The sequence below is a fragment of the Diorhabda carinulata genome, chromosome 1 (genome assembly GCF_026250575.1).
Source record: "Diorhabda carinulata isolate Delta chromosome 1, icDioCari1.1, whole genome shotgun sequence".
NCBI classification, from domain to species: domain Eukaryota; kingdom Metazoa; phylum Arthropoda; class Insecta; order Coleoptera; family Chrysomelidae; genus Diorhabda; species Diorhabda carinulata.
The window spans coordinates 39,235,218-39,254,935 of record NC_079460.1 but is presented as its reverse complement, the minus strand read 5'-3'; the positions used below and the strand labels follow the sequence as shown (position 1 = coordinate 39,254,935).

The window sequence follows — 19,718 nt, the reverse complement described above, 5'->3', positions numbered from 1 at the left end:
CGACACAGACAAACTCGTAGTTTACGCAACTAACCGAAAGATTTCTTGAATGGTTCGAAAAAATTGGACACTCGCTTGACTAAGTTCAAAAAAGGTTATTTTAAAAAAATATTAGCAACAATGAAGTAACCCTTTCAATGGAGAGTCACTATTCCTCAAACCGTCCTAGTAAAAAATCAGTATCAGGGATTTTTAAAACCCTCAAAATTGGCTCATTTTCCCGATTTTTGAGAAAAACACTCTTTTGTTCGCTCTATTTTTGGCTGCTATATTATCATATTAGAAAAAGTATAGTATACACCGTATTGAATATCGAAATCTGGGTTTAATTTCTTGTATATATATGCGAGCTTGGCAGCTTCCACCAAGAATAGAACGGTCTACGTAACCAAATCTGTCAGACTGTCTTCTGACGTCACAAATTACACGACATTAACTCACTTCATAGCAAAAGGTAAACAAACAACTCAATTAGAAATAGTGGGATCTCATTCATGTCAACCTCACTTGTCACAAAATTTGAATTGTGTGGGGTTAATGAAAGAAGACCGTCCTATTGCTTGTGGAAGAGTCATTGGGTTGCAGACGCCATTACAAAACCATCCAATCGAGACTACATCTATTTGCTATTGGCTGCGACTTGCGTACGGCAATAAGTTTTCTGAGTAATGAAAGCTCCAAACAGCTGACAATCTCCACGAAATCAATGATGTTCATGGTAAAAATATTTTGAGTGCTGGAATGGTAAGAAAAATGGGTTAGAGCTCTTAAAGCTGGCCGTAAAAGAATTCAGCCCTTATATGACTTGAATCCAAAATTGGACTGCACATGGAAGAGATTCACGAACAATTTCCTGTTGTCTTAAAAAGTGTTATTCCGAATGGTTATCCAATCAGGCGGTAACCTTCTTTGGAATACAAAAACTGGTCCCATAATTTCTCAATATTAACGGACATGATGTAGAAACGTCTTATATATATAAATAATTTAAAGATTTAAAATAAAATAGATAGGCTTAAGACAACAGATTTTTAATGAAAATTGCTGGAAATGATTTAAAGTAATGTCTTCCGTTTGTAAAAAAAATATCCTTTTAGAACGTAAAGAATCCTTGTTTAAAACGTATCATCATTTAGATTTCATTATAAATATAGACAGTCTGACACAAGCAAACGTGGGGGTGGGTGGCGGCGATAGCGTGTCGAGCTAGACTGTGCCAACCTTAGGTCAAAAACCCCTACATGGGCGTAATCAATGCAATCGTTCAAGGGCGCATGCAACGGAATTAATAAGGCAAATAATAATTATTTTTATTAACATCACATTTATCAAAGACCTGTCGATGCGAATGATATAAGTAAAAATGGCATTTTCAGGTATAAAGATTGGAAAATAATAAATTGATAACAGGAATTTAATAATAATTTTGTTAATGGTTTATCCGACTTGTTTGTTCGGACATGAAACACAAATTTTACTTAAAATACATTCACTTCATAACAACTTCATAAAAAATGTTAATTAATTCAGGGTCAAGGGACAACGAAAAGGTTAGTTCGAACTGATTTTACTGGCATTTAATTGGTTGATGAACCAAAAGTAACTAGTTTCTTTCTACAATTGCAGCTTGCAAGGCGCCAAACCGATAAAGTTGCAATTGCGAGTTGTATCTTTAACTAAGCTTCATCTGCCCATATTTTTTTTATTAAAATTGGGTGTTTTGCATACATTGTGTTCGCGTATAATTACCAAAAGGGTAATTATACACTTTCGCGGTCACCTGGTTTTTTGGTTAGGTTAGGTTAGGTTAGGTTGGCTCTAGAAAATCGAAAAATGTGTATAATTACCATAATTTTTTGTAAAGGATTATTTTGCAAAACCGTTTTTTTTACGGTTTAAAACAGTAAAACTATGAGAAATTTTCATTCCAGCTATTTCTACTAATTTTTTTTAAAAATCCGCCGTAAAATGGAACATTTTGAGACCAAGATCATTAAAATCCATCCATTTTTCGATTTTCTAGAGCCAAAAAACCAGGTGACCGTGAAAGTGTATAATTACCCTGTATTACTTTACTAAGAATCGTTCACATATTATATATTCTATCCTCTGTTTGTATCAAGCTCTTTAATTAGTGTCAGTTCAATACATTTTTTTATCTATTTGAATATGCCATAGCGTGCAAATATGACAGAAAGTTAGACAGATCTACATAAACCAGTTTTCCTTCGAGTGGAAAGTTGCCATAATTTGTGCTTATTGAAATTCAAAGAAGAATGTCAACATAATTCGAAATACTATTCGTTTAGCCAATATTGTATTTTATTTATCCACTTCTATCCTACTTCTATCACTAAAATTCATTTTCATCTGTTACCTTCTTCGACTACCTATATTTTTCAAAATTTTACTGACATTTAAATTGATATGATAATACATTCCCATGGGAATTGTGTTACATACTAAGAGAATGTCTTATTGATCCATTTATAATAGAGGATTACTACACTATAGCCTTTTCTTGTTAATTCAAGTGGTGTCATAAAATTAGTTTTTTCTACTATTTTTTCAGTCTTTTTACTTTCTTTTGCGCTTCCCCAATACTGATACTGTTATTTTGTCGTAAATAGGTCCTTACAATTTTATAATTCTCCTCATATCCCTCTTTACTGTTTTAACTGGATCGTAAATTTATCATCTTCAATTTTTTTTAGATTCGCTATCTCTGATCACTATCCTGATCAATTTCTAATGTTCTGTAGTTATCTTCTCTTACGAAGACATCTAAGCACTTATTTCTACTTACTTTTACTCTTCTCAACTTCACTAATACATTTGATATATTTCAGCTCTCTCATACCTCTTGCTTAGACTATAATTTGTGTTTTCTTTATTAATACACGGTTCCTTTCGTAAGACTTTCATAATATTATATTCTGATCAATATTATATTCTTGGCTTCTATCAATTATTCGGGTTATGATATTAATTGAGTCCATAGTCAATTTCCCCTTTAATGTTTATGGAAGAGAAAAAATTAATAAATAAAAATGACCAAAATTTAGATTAACGATGTTTTTATGACCAAAAGCAATGTACTACTCTCTGTATTAAATACAAAATATTTACGTATATTCGTTTGTATTGATAACATTTTCACTATTAGCATCCCCAGAGATTTAAGTAACTGGAATATACCACAATAACGTTGAAAACCATTATTTAAATGCTACTTCTTTTACGGTAAACGTAATAGAAATCTACCGTTCCAACGCTAATTAATCCAAATTAACGACATTGTCTTTCCATTTTCATTAATTAAATTTCACGCCTTATAAACACCCGATTTCGATAATGAATGGAATAATTTTCTCTTCCAAATCATTTTAACACAATTACCCACATCATCGTAAAATTAAATATCCCCTCACTCAATTATTTAACAGCTTCCAACAATGTAACCTTGTTCGTTTATGGTCTTGTACCAATTAATCTTAACATTTTTTTCTTCAAAACAGACCATACTAAAATAGTCAAGACGACAGTAAACTCTAACTATGGCGTATGTACCAGCAAAGTAATTAATAGTAAAAGTACTTCTTCCCTGAAAACCTAGTCATAAATAAACGGAATACATAGAAAATTCAACCCTAACAACTCTTCTGTTGCGTAAGAAAAGGAATGAACTTTTCACACTTTTGTAAAACACAAGTTGTTGATATTTTCAATGATGAACTAGGTTATAAAATTATTTTACACGACACACTTCGATTCATCTACAATTTCTACATTCATATCGTACTCTCTGTCTTCAGCAGCGCCATTCTGGAAGGATTTTGAACTGTTGTTTATCGTATACAGTTGGACACTTTCTTAAAACTTGTATAAGAACTTAAAGAATATTAAGTGGTAGCTACTTAATTGTAGGTTTGGAAATTTAATATTAAAATCTATATTATAGGGTTTAATGAATAGCATAAAAAATAAACCAATAGGATTGTAAGAAAATTAATTGTAAACAATTGAAATGATTAGCAACTATTTAATAACAACAAACTAGCCCATATCAAAGAAGTATCAAACAATAAAAAAGATTAAATTGTGTAGTGTGAGCGCTTCCACTATAAGTGGTATGATCTGTATCGTACTAAGTAGGACGTTCGGTTTCTAATGGTCCAACAAACTTGATAATTTACTGATTAGCTCAGTAACTCATTTTTCTTAATAAGAAAAACCTAGAAGCTTTGTTACAGTAAATTGCGATCTTTTATCTAAAAAGAACAATAACCAACATCAAAATACTCGTCCGTTATAGAAAATAAAATAATAAAATATTAATTGGATTATATTTCGATATTATAATAGTTTTAGAAAATTCAAATATTTTCTAATAATGTTCATATATGTACGAGGGTGAATCAAATATAAACGAGACTTTTGGACCTGCGCGCGCAATAGTGATGGAAGAACGTTCCGCTGTTATTGGCTGTTAGGTTGGTTTGTCAGGAGTGGGGGAAGCACGTGACTCATCATCATAGACTCGCTCAGTGTCCATCATTACGATGTCCGAGCAGGAGGTACCTCCCTCTATTGCGCAACGTATTGTTATAAAGTTTTTAGCTGCAGAAGGTGTAAAACCGGCCGAAATCTTGAGAAGATTGACTGCACAATTCGGGGAAAAGACGCTGTCGCGAGCTAGAGTGTTTGCTTGGCATAAACAGTTCGTGGAGGGCCGTGAACGTGTTGAAAATGAGAGCCATGACCGCAGACCCCGCACCAGCATTACAGCGGGCAACATCGACAGTGTTCGTCAACTTGTTGAAGGTGATAGGCGTCTAACAACTTCGGATATTGCAATTGCGATATGCAAGACTTGCATATCGCCGCAAAAGACGACACCTTCCAATGAGAAAAGTGATTCTCCTCCATGACAATGCTCGCCCCCATACGGCAGCCCTGACAGTACAAAAATTGGAGCAACTGGGTTGGGAGACACTGGAACACCCTCCATACAGTCCAGACCTGTCTCCCTGCGACTTCCATGTCTTTGGTCCTCTCAAGGAAGCTTTGGGAGGGCAAAAATTCCACAGCGATAATGAGGTTGAAGCATATGTGCGCATTTGGCTACAAACACGACCTGATTCTTTTTACCTGGAAGGAATTAAAAAATTACCTATACGCTGGAAAAAATGTGTTTCTAAATCAGGAGATTATGTAGAAAAATAAACTATGATTGTTTGTGCGTTTAAAATCAAAATAAATATTTTAAAAAATAAGTCTTGTTTATATTTGATTCACCCTCGTAATTACCCGTAGCCCAATACAAATATGTATAAATTCTATTAACAGAATCCAGTGAATGCCGAACTTCGGCTAGTACTTCATATTCTTTTGAATGGTATTTAACACAATAATAACGCAGAGAATTTATAAAATTTTAGGAATTTTGATGAAACTCATTGTTTTCTTTGCCTACCAAATAGATTTTGAAAAAACAGCGATTCATTTGGTTCAATATTTTAATCTTGGTTAAAATTTAATTAAGTAAACTCCATTATATTCTAAATCTTGTACTACATCATCAGAATCACTACAATTTTCTATTTAAGAAGTATTTCGGAAAATCCCTTTTCCATTTCGCAAATTATTGGAAATTCTCAGTGGCCGAGATCTAGAAATTACAACAGCTTTTCATTTCTTTCTTCAACAATCTTGTTGTTGTTGTTAAATATTTTTACAACGACAGAAGAAACAAAATGCGTTATTTTTGAAATGAAGGTGTTGATGAGATAGGAGAACAAAAAAAATTACGGACTGTGGAGAAGAAGAACTAACCGAAAACTGTATATTCATCAGTCTAAGGTACATAAAAGCTCAAAGAATTAAGTACAAGAAGAAGGGTTTGACCAGAGAAAAAATGTTTGGGTACAGTGTTGAAAGAAATTGAGTAGAACCTAATGGGAGTAGAAATGTACAGAATCGCAACATGGAGAAGAATTGTAGAAGTAGTTGAAGACCCATGAGAGAAAGAAACAAGTCATGGGTCCTAAATGCCTATAGTATTGGGATCAACACCCGTAGTTTGGACAAAAATGCTTTCTGATTCAGAATAACAGACATTTCCAGTTTTTCAACTTGGGCATCATTGATAGTTACTAGTTTTTCTAATTTTATTCAAAATCAAATCACAGTGTTAACTTTTATTATGCCCGGCAAATTTAGAACATCTCTAAGAAAAAAAAACAACTAATATTCGAAAATAAAAGTCAAAAAATAAGCAGTGAGAACACAAAAACAACGGTTTCACTAATTAATCAGAACATTCTTATAAAAAAATCATGGCTCAAATCACCGATGGTTGCCAAAATTTCAACGTTGCCCAATCTATAAGGAATTTTAGCAAAATAGTCTTATTTATTTTCCATTGGAAATTTGGTTTAGGCAAGAGTCATTTTTGAAAATCAAGAGACATTTTGATCTTCCAGAATACAACAGTTAGCTTGATCGAAGAGGGGAACTACCGATGTTTTGAAACATTATTCAATTTTCAAATCAGATTTTATGATTAAGAATACGAATACTACGCATCCGATTTCAATGGAACAAAAATAAATAGCGACAGACTTATCTTTTGATAAACTCCACATTTGATTTCTCATTAATGATAAATACAGTGACAGAACAAAATGATTGACAGTGATATGAGCCAGCAACAAACGACCTATGCATTACGTTACTCTTTTATTTTTATAATTTATATTGGTAGTTATATTGTATCAATTATAGTTGTACTTCCTGTGCATCTGTTAATGATAAATAATTAAATAGAATCTAGAATAGTACCACAAAAAAGAACTGTGGAAAACAATGAAGCAATTCAGAAACTCAAAGACGTTTTTCATTTGAGTTGAAACAAATTTTGCCACATGTGTAAACATTAAAGTCGCTGTCAATACAAATTACAAGCTTTTGTCGCATCCTCATAGTCAAAATCGAGTCGTTGTTATAACTTATAGCGACACCAAACGACGACATTTATTGTAAATATTTTTAACAGATCGTAAATATAATCCTCTTTCGGACACTTCATTATTTATTAACTGCAATTGGAATAACTGTTACCTCCGAATAGATCCGAACAAGTTTTCTGCAAATGAAATTAGGTTAATTGTTCCACTCAGTAGATTTCCATTGTATATACACGATGACGAAGAGATAAATACTCTTCGTCGAGTACAGTTAATCTTAAGTATTAATCACAAATAATTAATAATAATTTTCGTTAGATATCAATGTGTATATTATTGATTAATGTTTGCCAAGAAATTAACAATGGAAACTGAAACTCTATTGTCATTTTATTCTACTGTCACCTTGTGTTCGAAAGTGCCAAGAAGAATTTAGAAATTCGAGTTTGATATTAGATTCGTAATTAACAAATGAATGATGACATTTTGCTTCTCTAAATATATTAAGTGAGGCCAAACAGAGTATGAATCGTACAAAAAACTTAAAAGTGCTATATTGAATTTATTCTTATTGGTCAATTTTGTCAATTTTGTCAATTTTGCGGCTTGTCAAAGCCAAAGCCAAATTTAAACATACGTTAAGAGCAGCGAAATCGAACCAAAAATTCAACCCAAGTTCATACGAAAAAAACAGACTTTGATTTGGAAAGCCGCTCAAACTAATTATTATGAGGGTGCTTCAGTCATACTTAAGCACCAAATCTGTGAGAATTTACGCATATTGGGATTCTTTTTCTTCCAACATCCTAGATGAAGCAGTCCGTAAGAGATTACAACGATAATCTCAGACTAGATTGAATTTTAAGTCAAGAAGAGTTAATACTGATTATAAATATAGAAAAGAACTGATGAACGATGTAGCTAATGAAAATGACGATGACATTATATTAAATGATGGAAATTTTATTTTTGCTTGACAATTTTCCACAAAATTATGCTGCTTCATGTCGGTATGAGTTTTCAATCATTGCAAACCAAAAAAACAATCAAGGCTAAACAGGATTCTAAAAAACAAACACAGAAATTCGCAACCAACTAGAGTCGCAATGAATTGATGGTATCTCTCCAAATAAAAAAAAAACATATGCTATACTATTAATTATCAAATACGAAAAGTTTACCTTTTATTTCACACCTGGTGGTTTCTAGTTATCAACGTTGAAAAGTTGTTTGATTTGTTAGCTTTTGGTATGAAAGAGAAGAGTTTAGAGCTGTTTTTGGTGCTATTTTCGATTTTGTCCTTGCTTTTTCAAGATGAACCTTATTATTTTTCAAGAGATATCAAAAGTTTTTCTCAAATTTCAAAAAAACTGAAACTTTCATGTGAAATCCGATAAAAGATGTTTTGGGATACGGTCTACCGATAAACAATTTCTTAATAATATTGATAATAGAGTAATTGACGTGTTTTACCTGGAAGCTTATGTTTATAACCGAAGCTACTCTTGTTGGATAGTAGGTGAGTTGTTTTTTTAATTGTACTTATTCGGTAAAAGTCCCACAGTTCCGGCGAACTAGACAGTTTGTGGACAGAAAACGCTGAAATTTTTATGCAAAAGTTACAACTAGTCCGCTCGTACGTAAAAATGATATTGATGTGATTACTGAAAGTCTTCATTTGAAACAAATAACTCAATTCAATATACCATCTTACAAAGTTTTGTGAACCACTTAATTTCCCAGATAAGACTTAGATTTTATTTTTGCTTGTCACAAATTACCACTCCACGACGATAAAGGATTAATGGATAATTCGATGGTGTATTCCGGTGCTAATCGAATTAAACTATCAATAAAAGAATCCACCTCACTATTTAACGAAACTTACTCACAATTTATTAAAAAAATAGTCAACAAACGCTAATATATTTTGAAAATTACAATATTTGCAAGTGCTCTCACGTTATTTGGAGAACCAGATGTCTGCTCCTAATAAAATCGTGTGATCTTTGAAGTCATTCTTACATTACAATAATTAATTTCCTAATGGATTCCGTTTATTTGTTACCTTTCAGCTAATGCATATTTCAACCTACTGTCTTTAATCAATTAAATTGATTCGCTAAAGTTTTCTACATTAAACTTGTCAGTATTCTGTTCAGTTAGACCGAATCACTGTTATTATACCGTGCCCGTTAGGCAGTAACATAACTATAGGTAACACTTAGTGCATACTTTTGTTAGATTCAAAATGTAGTCCAGTGATCACAGCTCCTGACCCCACGAATGTCGCTGATTTTCTGGATATAGCTAGTTCACAGGGTGCTTTATCGATACAGTGAAAGTTAACATCAAAATTTTGGCCGCTAAGCGATATATTTTTGTTTAAATTTTCAAAATTCCGAATTTTGAAAATAACTCGAAATCTATACCAAATTTCGGAAAAAGTGAAGGAATCAAAAATGTAGTTTAAGAAATTTTTTATAAAAAAGGTTCCCTGTGATTTTTGCCTAAGAGCTGTCATTTCTTTGTAAAATGCGCTCAAACTTCGGGGTCGCATCTTACTAAAAAGTTTTCGTGCTACGTAGAGTCTGAGAGAAATTACGTTCCCGGCTGAAGAATAAAGTGCTGTATCTCCTCGAAAACTCAACATTTCAGGACGAAAGAAAAAGCGTTTTACTCGTTAGAGTCTCTACTTTTCAACTGCATCTGCAAAAAAATTCAGACTTGTTAAATTTTCTTGGAAAACAGCACGAACGGGTTTGTTTTTTGCTGGTTGTCTGGGTGAACTTAAAACACATGTGTCTGTGACTCTGCTACACCCAGCAGCGAACATTTGCGTGAGGTCGTCAATTAGATGATTACCTTTAAAATGAGACCAATGAGATTACCTTTCACTACTACTCTGTGATAGGAAAAAAACTACTTTTACTAATGTTAGATTTTTTCATAGTTGACAGGTTTGGTTACTTTTTTTTAAGTTGATGAGTACCAGCCATTTTCGCAAAATAATGAGAAAACTAAAGCATACATCTTGTAGCTGAGTTGTCGAGCTCAATTTCCTCTCCAAATAAGTTCGTAAAACCTTCGATCTCCCATGAAAAATTTGAAAACTCGCCAAGAGCTCCAAAACGACATTTTTTTCTTAAATTTTTAGGTTCTTTTAAGTCTTCTTCCTATTCTTGTATTGACTAGTAGCCTTTTGTCTTTTGACTAAATAGATAATAGCTTGTTCAATAGTTTCCATCCTCATGTAGAACTTTATTATGTAGACACAAACTTGACGACATGATTTTCGACACCTCCTTATCGTCCAATTATTTTACCATCAAGAAAATTTTACAAACACCGAAGCAAATAATAGTCAGACGGTGCAATATACGGGCTATATGGTGGGTGCATCAAAACTTGACAGCCTAGTTCAGTCAACTTTTGGCGAATCATCAAAAAAGTATGTAGCCTGACGTGGTGCAAGTACTATAGACCAACTCCGAGCGCTTCTCTCATATTTCCTCTTATAATATGGCAGAATTGTATTGAATCGACCAGAGTTCAGAATTTTTTAATATATACTTCGCTTCCAGCATCTCCTTTCAGAATTTTCAGTCCTTTGTGTCAATTCATCATACTTCGAACAGTATTCATTGCCATTACATCACATAGAAGAAAGTATCACAGTTTTCGATATAGTTAATTAAACTTCGTGCAGTCTGCTCACGTGTTGCCCAAAAATTTGTCTTTTTTAAATGATTCTAAACAGTTTTACGATTAATCAGTGATATATTGACATCTTATATGCCGATATATCACGATCAATTGCAAAATTTTGTCGGATTTTTGAGTGAGAGAGATTTGCCCCAGCAAGGCAAATATTTCGCAACCAAATTTCCATCACGTTACACTCATTTCCAAACGTTTAAAACTTCTAACAAAAATTCTGTCTTCACAAAATTGTTGGATCAATAATTACCGCTGCTAACATCATCTGCTGCAAAAATCCGAAATTACGTTTTAGAAAACCTATTATTCGAGCGTTTTTTTTTATTTTCCTAAATTCAATCTATCACCCACCATTTTGAATTACGATAATCTCATTACACGGTGTCGTGTGTGGAAACCTTACGTAACAACAATTATTACTAATTTGCCAACGCCAGATGAGTAGGCATTAAAAAATATTAAGACTGAGACTATTGCACTTATACGGTTATGTTGTATATTCCCAACTGGTCAATGTCCTTTTAATAACATCCACTCGAGTAGAATTTTTCTCGAAGCATCATTATACATAAATAAACACATCGCTACTATTAGATTTAATACTACTGTAATTAAATGCAAAAAAGATTTTACTCTTCCTATTATTTAACGAATTCCACGGCAAATCCAATGAGACCAAGTGCAACAACAGCAAAAACGACTATACCGGATGTCTCAATATATCCGGTCTCCAATGGAATGAATGAATGCGATCTCGGATCTAGAAAGAAGCAAAAGTTAATTTAAAAGACGTAAAACTCTGTGGCTCATCTCGTTTTGTTCTAATTTATGTTGATATATAACTATTTAGTTCTTCTCCATAAATCAACTAAATACTTACTATTATTATCCACATTGTGTTTACAGAGTTTATTAACTCAAAAAGAACTCCAGATAGGCTAACCTACATTACTTGAAATGGAAAAAGTAAGTCACACAAAGAAAGATAAATAGAAACAGATCCTGTGCTGTGCTATGGATACGCTTTATATCTATAATTCTTTTTGTGTATCCCACAAAACCCCTAGCGATCTCAACATACATTTCCTCGGCCTTGAATTGAACTTCCTTGATCGGCAAGCATAAATTAACTTACTTTAGAACATTTATAAAAAGGGTAGTGTGAGTATATATGACAAAAAAATGAAATTATTAACATGATAGCCGAAACTGTTAAAAAAGGCATTGAATATTCGGTGTATAAGACAAAAGGAACGCTTTTGAACAGTCAGAAGAGTATTTGTCGACAGATTATAGTACAGGTGGTAGCCTAGATTTTGGACAATATCGTAGCCTACCATATGATAATAATTGGTCCGATATGTCCAAGAGAGTAAATGATATGGCTGAATTAGTATCAGGTAAGTTGCCAATCATGACAGAAATCGAGGAACTTATTATGGACTAATTCAAACAGAATATTGCTTGGAAGTAGTTGACTCGAAATTTGATTTTCTGAGAAATAAATTATCGAAATTACACATCAATGGTCTTTGAAGCGATCTTTTTCGGTTTTTGTTCTCTTTTTTTTTAAAAAGTCAATTATAAACAGTTTTGAGAATATGTTAAGGTAAAAGTAGTGCTAATAGGCAACTATTCCTCAAAACCTTTGCGCCTTCTGAACTGAAAAGTGATATATTTGAGTACATTACTCGAAAATCTAAAGATTTGGGTCTCACTAAAAAAACCTTCGAAGAATTGGTTACTAATATACTGTTACGTCTTTGTACCCTAGATTCATTGCCTGTATACTCTTCAATCTCTTTTAAAATATAATCTTGTGTCTATATAATATTCCGTATTTTTTTAATATTGCAGCATTTCTGTTCTGGATTTCTTGAAGAAAAAAAATGTTTTATTGTTTGTCAATATTAAAGAAAACTGAACAAAATATAAATATAATCTCTGCGGTTTACTAAATTCTTCAACAAGATAAACAATTTTTCTATTAAAAAAAAGTATTTAGTTTCGTTTGCTTTGTTGAAAATTGCTTCTTGGCAGGTTATTCACCTCGGTGACTGAAATAATTCATCTAAAAATATACACTTAATTATGTGTAATTTTGAAGTTTTTCTGTTTATTTTCTTTGCATAATATTTTTTTCGTTGTCACCTAACTTGGTAAGGTGGACTTAAGAAAAGTTTTTAAGTTGTTGCAATCAAATCTAATTACCCAAAAATTCTTAGAAATACCACAAAAATTATAACCAATTGTTAAAAGATGATTTAGTTGCCTAAATTACGTTTAATGAGACTCCATCATAGGTCAAGTACCACAATGAGAAGAATACTTTTCCTTAATCTTCATCTCTTTAAAGACATTCATTACAATGACATTAAAATGTTAATTGAGAACATTTCCTCTAATTTTGTATACAACCTACGATTCCTCTCTTAATTAAATTAAATTCAACAAAATATTATATAATGCTTCTCTAGATATTATTATTCCCTTTTCATACAGGGGAGCTAAATAATATTTCAATCGTTTAGAAAGTTTTCCTCGCCTGATTAAATTTGGCAATTCAGTTTTAGCCGACCGATATTTGATGAAGTTATTCTTCTTTGTTTACTGTTACAATTACATCCATATAAATTGCAAAATATATGTTAACAAATTGGTTTTCCATAAGAGATCATATATCAGTTTAATTATCTGCGGATAAAATCGAATTTATGGGTTCTCCATTATCGATTAATTTATGTAAGTACGTGAACCACATACGGTGGTATAAATTCTATATGGACATACGGACATTCGTACTCATATAAACAACGGTCATTATTTACGATCTTCGATTCCTTCTAGGATACATGCATCTGAATCGTAGGTGGTAATAATTATTAGAAACAGTTATATTTATGCAATAAATAATTCGATTCAACATAGATCTAAAAAAATGTCATTCCATAATCAGCGATTTATTTATCAATGGTGTGGAATTTTCCCATATTTGTGTTATGGATTTTTCTCTATTACTCCATTTCTTATCATATCTAACAGCCGGTAAATTATCTGCATCATTTCTCATATTTTACGTCGAAATAATCAAGAAATTGTTTTCATATTAATTTGATAAAGTATATCAATGAAAACTAGACAATACCGAACTCAAATTTTCAAAAACACTCCAATAAACAGAAAAATCGAATTGAAGTAATACTTGCAGTGCACAACAGTCTTTCGTAAAATGTATCCAAAAAAATACTAGCGAAAAAAATGCGTAAGCCCAGCATCCTTCTTAGTTCTCTTCAATCAATTTTGTATATACTTAGTTATTAACTACCACATTATTACATGTACGTGACTGTAAATAATTAGTTTGCGTTGAAGTTGAAAGATAAAAACAAAAAGCGACACTTGGCCGACATTTTTCTACATACTACAGACCGGAAACTTTTAAACACCAATATCCTCTTCTTTTTCCTGTGGAACCACCGACGCATGGCCTGATTTGACCATCCCATATTCATTTTCGATACGGTTCTTTATTATATTCTTACATGATAATCGCGAATAATATATTTTTCCTGCAATGATTTCCTTTTGATTTATTCATTTGTAGTAGAATTTATTATGAAATATCTATCATTAAATTGCCATATGTCTCTTAGATTCCCTGACACTAATTGAATTCATATCTTACTGTGATCCAGTGCAGAATCAGTAAAGAAATTTCAATCCGATTTACGGGGAACATATGACAGATGATCCCTTGTCTACTATCAATAAATAAATTGGGGAAATATCCATTTTATTTTTCAATATAATATCTATAACATAGTTTTCTTATCGGTGTTATAGCATTCCTAATGCACCCCAAAAAAACTGTTCAACGTGTGCAAACCACCGCACATATAACTTCATTATCCGAATAAAATCATTATTTAAGGTTTGGAAACAGATAGTAATCACTAGCGGCGAAGTCTGGAGAATATAGCGGATGGATGTAACTATTTCGAAGCCTGCATGAGCTACTGATGCAAGAGAACTTCTTTGTACAACTTCCCTCGACGTTTTCCTTCCGTCACCTTACATAATTTTATAATTGAATTGCTAGAATAAACACCCTTTTTATTACATTCACTCGTTTAGCATCCCAAAAATGGATTAAGTTCTATCCTAATTTTTTTCGGCGGTTGTGAATCTCCTCACTCTACATGAGAGTGATCGATCCTTTGTTAATAATCTTGTCTTATCTATACTGCTTCGAAGTCTTCAAATATCTGTTGGCTTGTGTGCATCTGTACGATAATAACGGGCATATACGAGGGTATAAACGATACCCATCGTGTAGCCCTCGTATTTTCTGTTTCATGATATTAAAAATACTGGAAGGACTCATTGACGCTCAGTAAATCCTCCAGACTATCTAACTAGAATGGGATTTGATTCATTCTTTTTAATAGTTTTTGGTATATCTAATATTTGATAGTTAAAATTTTTATTGTATCGAACACTTTATTAAAATCGGTAATTGCCACATAGGTCGCTGTCGCTGTCGTGAATAATAATGAGCTTTTCTACGTTAATCTTATTTTAAACAGTTCTAGAAATCCTTTTTCGAGCAAAAATATTAAATTTCAATTCTTTGGTTAAGCCTTTATTTAGTTTAATATATCTTTAACATTTCTTAACAACCTTTTTTTGTTGCAATGTCTCTTTTTGAATCATATACTTACGTTAGAGCCAAAATATAATACTTAATGATAGTGTAATCCTACTATTGTTCGCTTTCTGTACATAATATGATTTACTGAGGTAAAATTTCAATCTCCTAATAAGGTCAGTGAATCTTCCTTGAATTAACTATATGTTCTAGAAGCCCTTTCTTATTTACAACGTCGGTTTCTGGGTTTCTGGTTACCACGTTCCACCACTGGTTTTCAACATTTCATTTGAGAAAGAGCTTTCTCCAGTTCTTTGATATATAGCAGTGGTATTTTTTCTTATTTGATAATCATAATCGTTGCCTTTCCTGACACTTATCTTCTTTATTGTATGAGGCATATGACTAGATTTTATCTAATATGGTACAACAAAAATTTTATCAAATTGAAGGGATACACCCACATGAAAAGAATTGGTTTAGTTAAGGTCATTATCAAGGGGGAAAGTCACTTCATCGTATATTTAGATCAATAATATGTATTCTCACAATGAATATTTTATTTACAGTTAAGTTGAACACAATCCAACGAATGAGAAAGTTAAAATTAAGTTCCACTTAAACATTTCACTATATTCCTCTAGAAATTTTTCATGAAGTTTGATCGTTATTCTTTGCTTCAAGATGAAAATTTTAAACTTAAATATTGTAAGCGATGGATCTATTGATGAATTTTAAAAAACGAAGTAGTATACCGACTCTTCAAACTCTTAGTGCAGGTAGTGGTAAATGAGAATGCGATGAACAGTTAACTGCATTTTTGCATGTACGCTCGGTGACATTTTTTTTCTTTTTATACGACCGCATGGCTCATTTTAGTTTATTTTTATTACAGTTAAGCTCAAGTTTGTTCTAAATAAGAAATAAAGTGTGTTGTTTGTTTTCATTTGAAAGTCGGATATCTGTCACGCTTCTCTGCAGATATCTCTCAATAATTAAAAAAAAAAACTATTTTTGCTCTAATTTGTATTCTCCTAGTAATATTTTTTTGCAAAATATTACGCGGTATGGAATTGTAACATTTTGTTATATGTTTTTGTTCATCGACAAAGTTTATTTCGCGGATCCTTGTATATGTTACATTAATCGCGGAATAAACAATAAAAAATGATAATCCTCCACCGGAGCATAGTCAATAGACTGTGTGTCCATATATTTTCCATAATCTGACGAAAATTCAGAGGATAGCAGCATTGGAAATAACCGGAGACATGAGAAGTACTGAACAAGAAACTTTAGTAGCAATCCTAAACCTGCAGCATATAGAATTATTCATAAAAGATGTAGCCTCAAAGAAGCATTATTAGGTTAAGAAAGAATAACATTTGGAAGCAAAAAAATTACATACAACTTTCCTGTAAGAAATGGGTAAATGGGAGAAAAAAAAATAAAGAATCTATTAGCTCAGAATACCGTCTATATAATCATGAACACTGACTTTGAGGGAAAGATCAAAATAAACATTACAGCAAGAGAAGAATGTGATGAACATCTTGCAAGACTGAAAAGATAAAGTGGTGAATTAAACAGAAACACAACAATCTACAGAGATAGCCTACCATCAAAAACGACAAAATCAAAAGTGGCAAAGAGCTGTCCCCTCGAAAAAATTGCAGAATTAGAAATAGAAAAAGTAAAAAACTTTAATCTGGGTTGTGAATGCTTAAAAACAAGCTATAAAATGAAAAAAAAACAGAATGGGGGTTAGCTAGTTAACTAAGTTCCTAACCTAACATAACCTAACCATGACCTATCAAAGTTGTTCAAACTAACCTAAACTAGATTGTATCATAGTTCAATTACTGTCAAGGAATTTAGGAGACATATTAAAAATCAACTGAATCTATTAAACTTACTATTAATTGTGTATCAACATGTGCAAGTGTATTGTGCATTTTTTTACATTGTAGTGTATGTTAAAATCAGACTGTGCTCATTGAAAATTGCAAGATTATATCAAAAATTAGAATGGATTTATACCAATTACTTTCACAGTGTATAAATTTGCTAGGCAAAATTATTCACTTGTTACAGATGTAATTTGTGTTGTATGATACTAAACATAATATTTTCTAGAATAATACTTAGTCACTGTTACTAATTGGAATTTAAAATGGAAAAGAAGTACCTTCCTTCATAATTACTTCTTACAAGAAGCATAATAATAATGTACCAACTAGCGCAACTAATAGATACTTAAAGAGAAATGAAATTAAAAGTAAAAGCAGCAATCTGAGCTCGCTTTTCGAATTTTTTGTATAGAATAGTTATGAAAGTACCGAGAAGTATACGTTCCAAAAAAACAGCGTTGAAGGATAATCAAAATTCTTTTTGCCTTTGACGCTGAGTTGGAAATAACACATTCATTTATAATACAGATACTGAATAATCTGATAGGATTTACTGTTAGATAATTTACCATTTTCACTTTATTTCTCTTTTTAAATACTTGTTTCAAAAATATACAACTTCTTATGTGCTTCTTTTTTCTATAGAATTCGTAACCAGAGTAGCGAAATTTTCAACGTCTTGTCTACGTCCAGTGATTCTCCAAAATCGAATGGTCATCAAACTCCCAGACGATCTTTACAGAACAATGACTCGTTCAACAAACTCTTCGGTTCTCCAGACGGAAAGAAACCTCAACCAAGACGCGGATCATTAACAAAGCAAGGTATGTCAAATTACTTCCTACTGCCACACAAAGTACAGTAAAATAAGAGAAATACAATAAATTCACCTTCTGGATACAAACAGCTGGTTGATGTTGGGATTTTAATATCTGCACAATGAATAAATTGCTTTCTCTAACCAATTATCAAACGTTATGAAACAAATAAAAACTTGATTGCTTCAAAAAATTATTTTCATTTTCAGACGTCAACAACCGTAATCCCGTTACTGGCAATGGAGTCATATCATGGGATTGTAAACTAACTAAATCTCCGAAAGTGTACACAGGTAAAAACATTTTATTGAATAACAAAAAGGTTATTTTTTCAAATTACTATACATAAACGGCGCCATAGTTATTACGGGAATTATTATATCAAATAATCGATTTACCAGTCTAATAAATTTAACAATTTTTTCATAGAACGCAATCCTGTTACCGGAGAAACTTACACGATTGTCAGCCCGGCTACTACCCCCACAAAACCATTGAAAAACGGATTTCTCAACGGTACATCCACTCCTAATCACAATGGTAATTCAAGCCCTTTGACGAACGGAAATGCTACCCTCCTGACCAACGGAAACGGAATCCACACGCCCAACGGAAATGCGTAAAAAATAAATCAGTTGTCGTTTGAAAAAAAAAAAGCAAGAAATCCTTTAGAGGTTATTTCAAATGACAGCTAGGGATTTCTTTGTACGAAATTTCAAAATCGGTGACTGCTAAAAAATTTATTTTATATTAATAAGAAATTTGAAATCAATTACAAAATGTCAAACTATCAAAGAAAATTGCGCCTTAATACCTAAAATAGATTTATTTGTACACAATAACAAAAACGCCATATGTGTAATAACCTTAATAAGTAAACATTTCTATGGAGACAAAAGTCATCAAGTATTCTACAATTGTATAATTCCAATTAAAAATTGAACTATGCCCATTAAATAATAATCCAACAAATACTTACTGGCGTAAAAGTAAAAGTCATGAAATTATTTTTTAGCAGTCCTTGTTTGCTTTACCAAAACAAGATTCATGTATTAACTATCACTTCATGCTGCATTTAATGTATGTTTGTTTCTTCATTTGTATTTTTTTACTTTTTATTACATACTAATTTTAATGTACCTACCGTTAATTCGGCAAATTGGAACAAAATTAAAGGAACCACTGTATTTACATTACAAATCTATCAAACAATCCAAATTGTTCCTTATCTGATTATAATTCTAGTATCCAAAAAAAAAAACTTCAAAATTTGCCAAATTATCAGTGACTTGGCTTCATATCAACCACTTAGTATTCAAAACCAAATTTTAGCAATTTTTAGAACTTTAATATATAGGGTACATGTTATATATTATAAGGTTTGAAAAAATGTACTATTGAAGCACTAATAAATAATGAACAAAGTATTTATCCAGTGCGCATGCCTTTAGATAGTTCTCTATGATCCTAATAATTCCTATAAGCATATTATTATTACTATTATTATTCGTGTTTGTTAACTTTAATCTATAATTTTAGTCGTGTTTTTCATCATGTTTATAATTATTTAAACCTATATTTAGTGTTGAGTTTATATAATATAGGAAAATATAGACGTTTTATACTATTTTGTATTTATTTTCTTCCCTATTTC

The 19,718-nt window shown here is 31.9% G+C and overlaps 1 protein-coding gene across 1 annotated transcript in view; it reads left to right on the top strand.

Annotated features, from left to right (window-relative positions):
- Positions 1-19,691, top strand: part of LOC130895651 (microtubule-associated protein Jupiter-like) — a 49,716-nt gene extending 30,025 nt beyond the window's left edge. The window contains exons 2-4 of the mRNA XM_057803088.1: positions 17,892-18,070; positions 18,274-18,357; positions 18,494-19,691. Coding sequence (XP_057659071.1) covers positions 17,892-18,070; positions 18,274-18,357; positions 18,494-18,687 — 457 coding nt within the window. The 3' untranslated portion in view covers positions 18,688-19,691. The remainder of the gene's footprint in view (positions 1-17,891; positions 18,071-18,273; positions 18,358-18,493) is intronic.
- Positions 19,692-19,718: the final 27 nt, after the last annotated feature.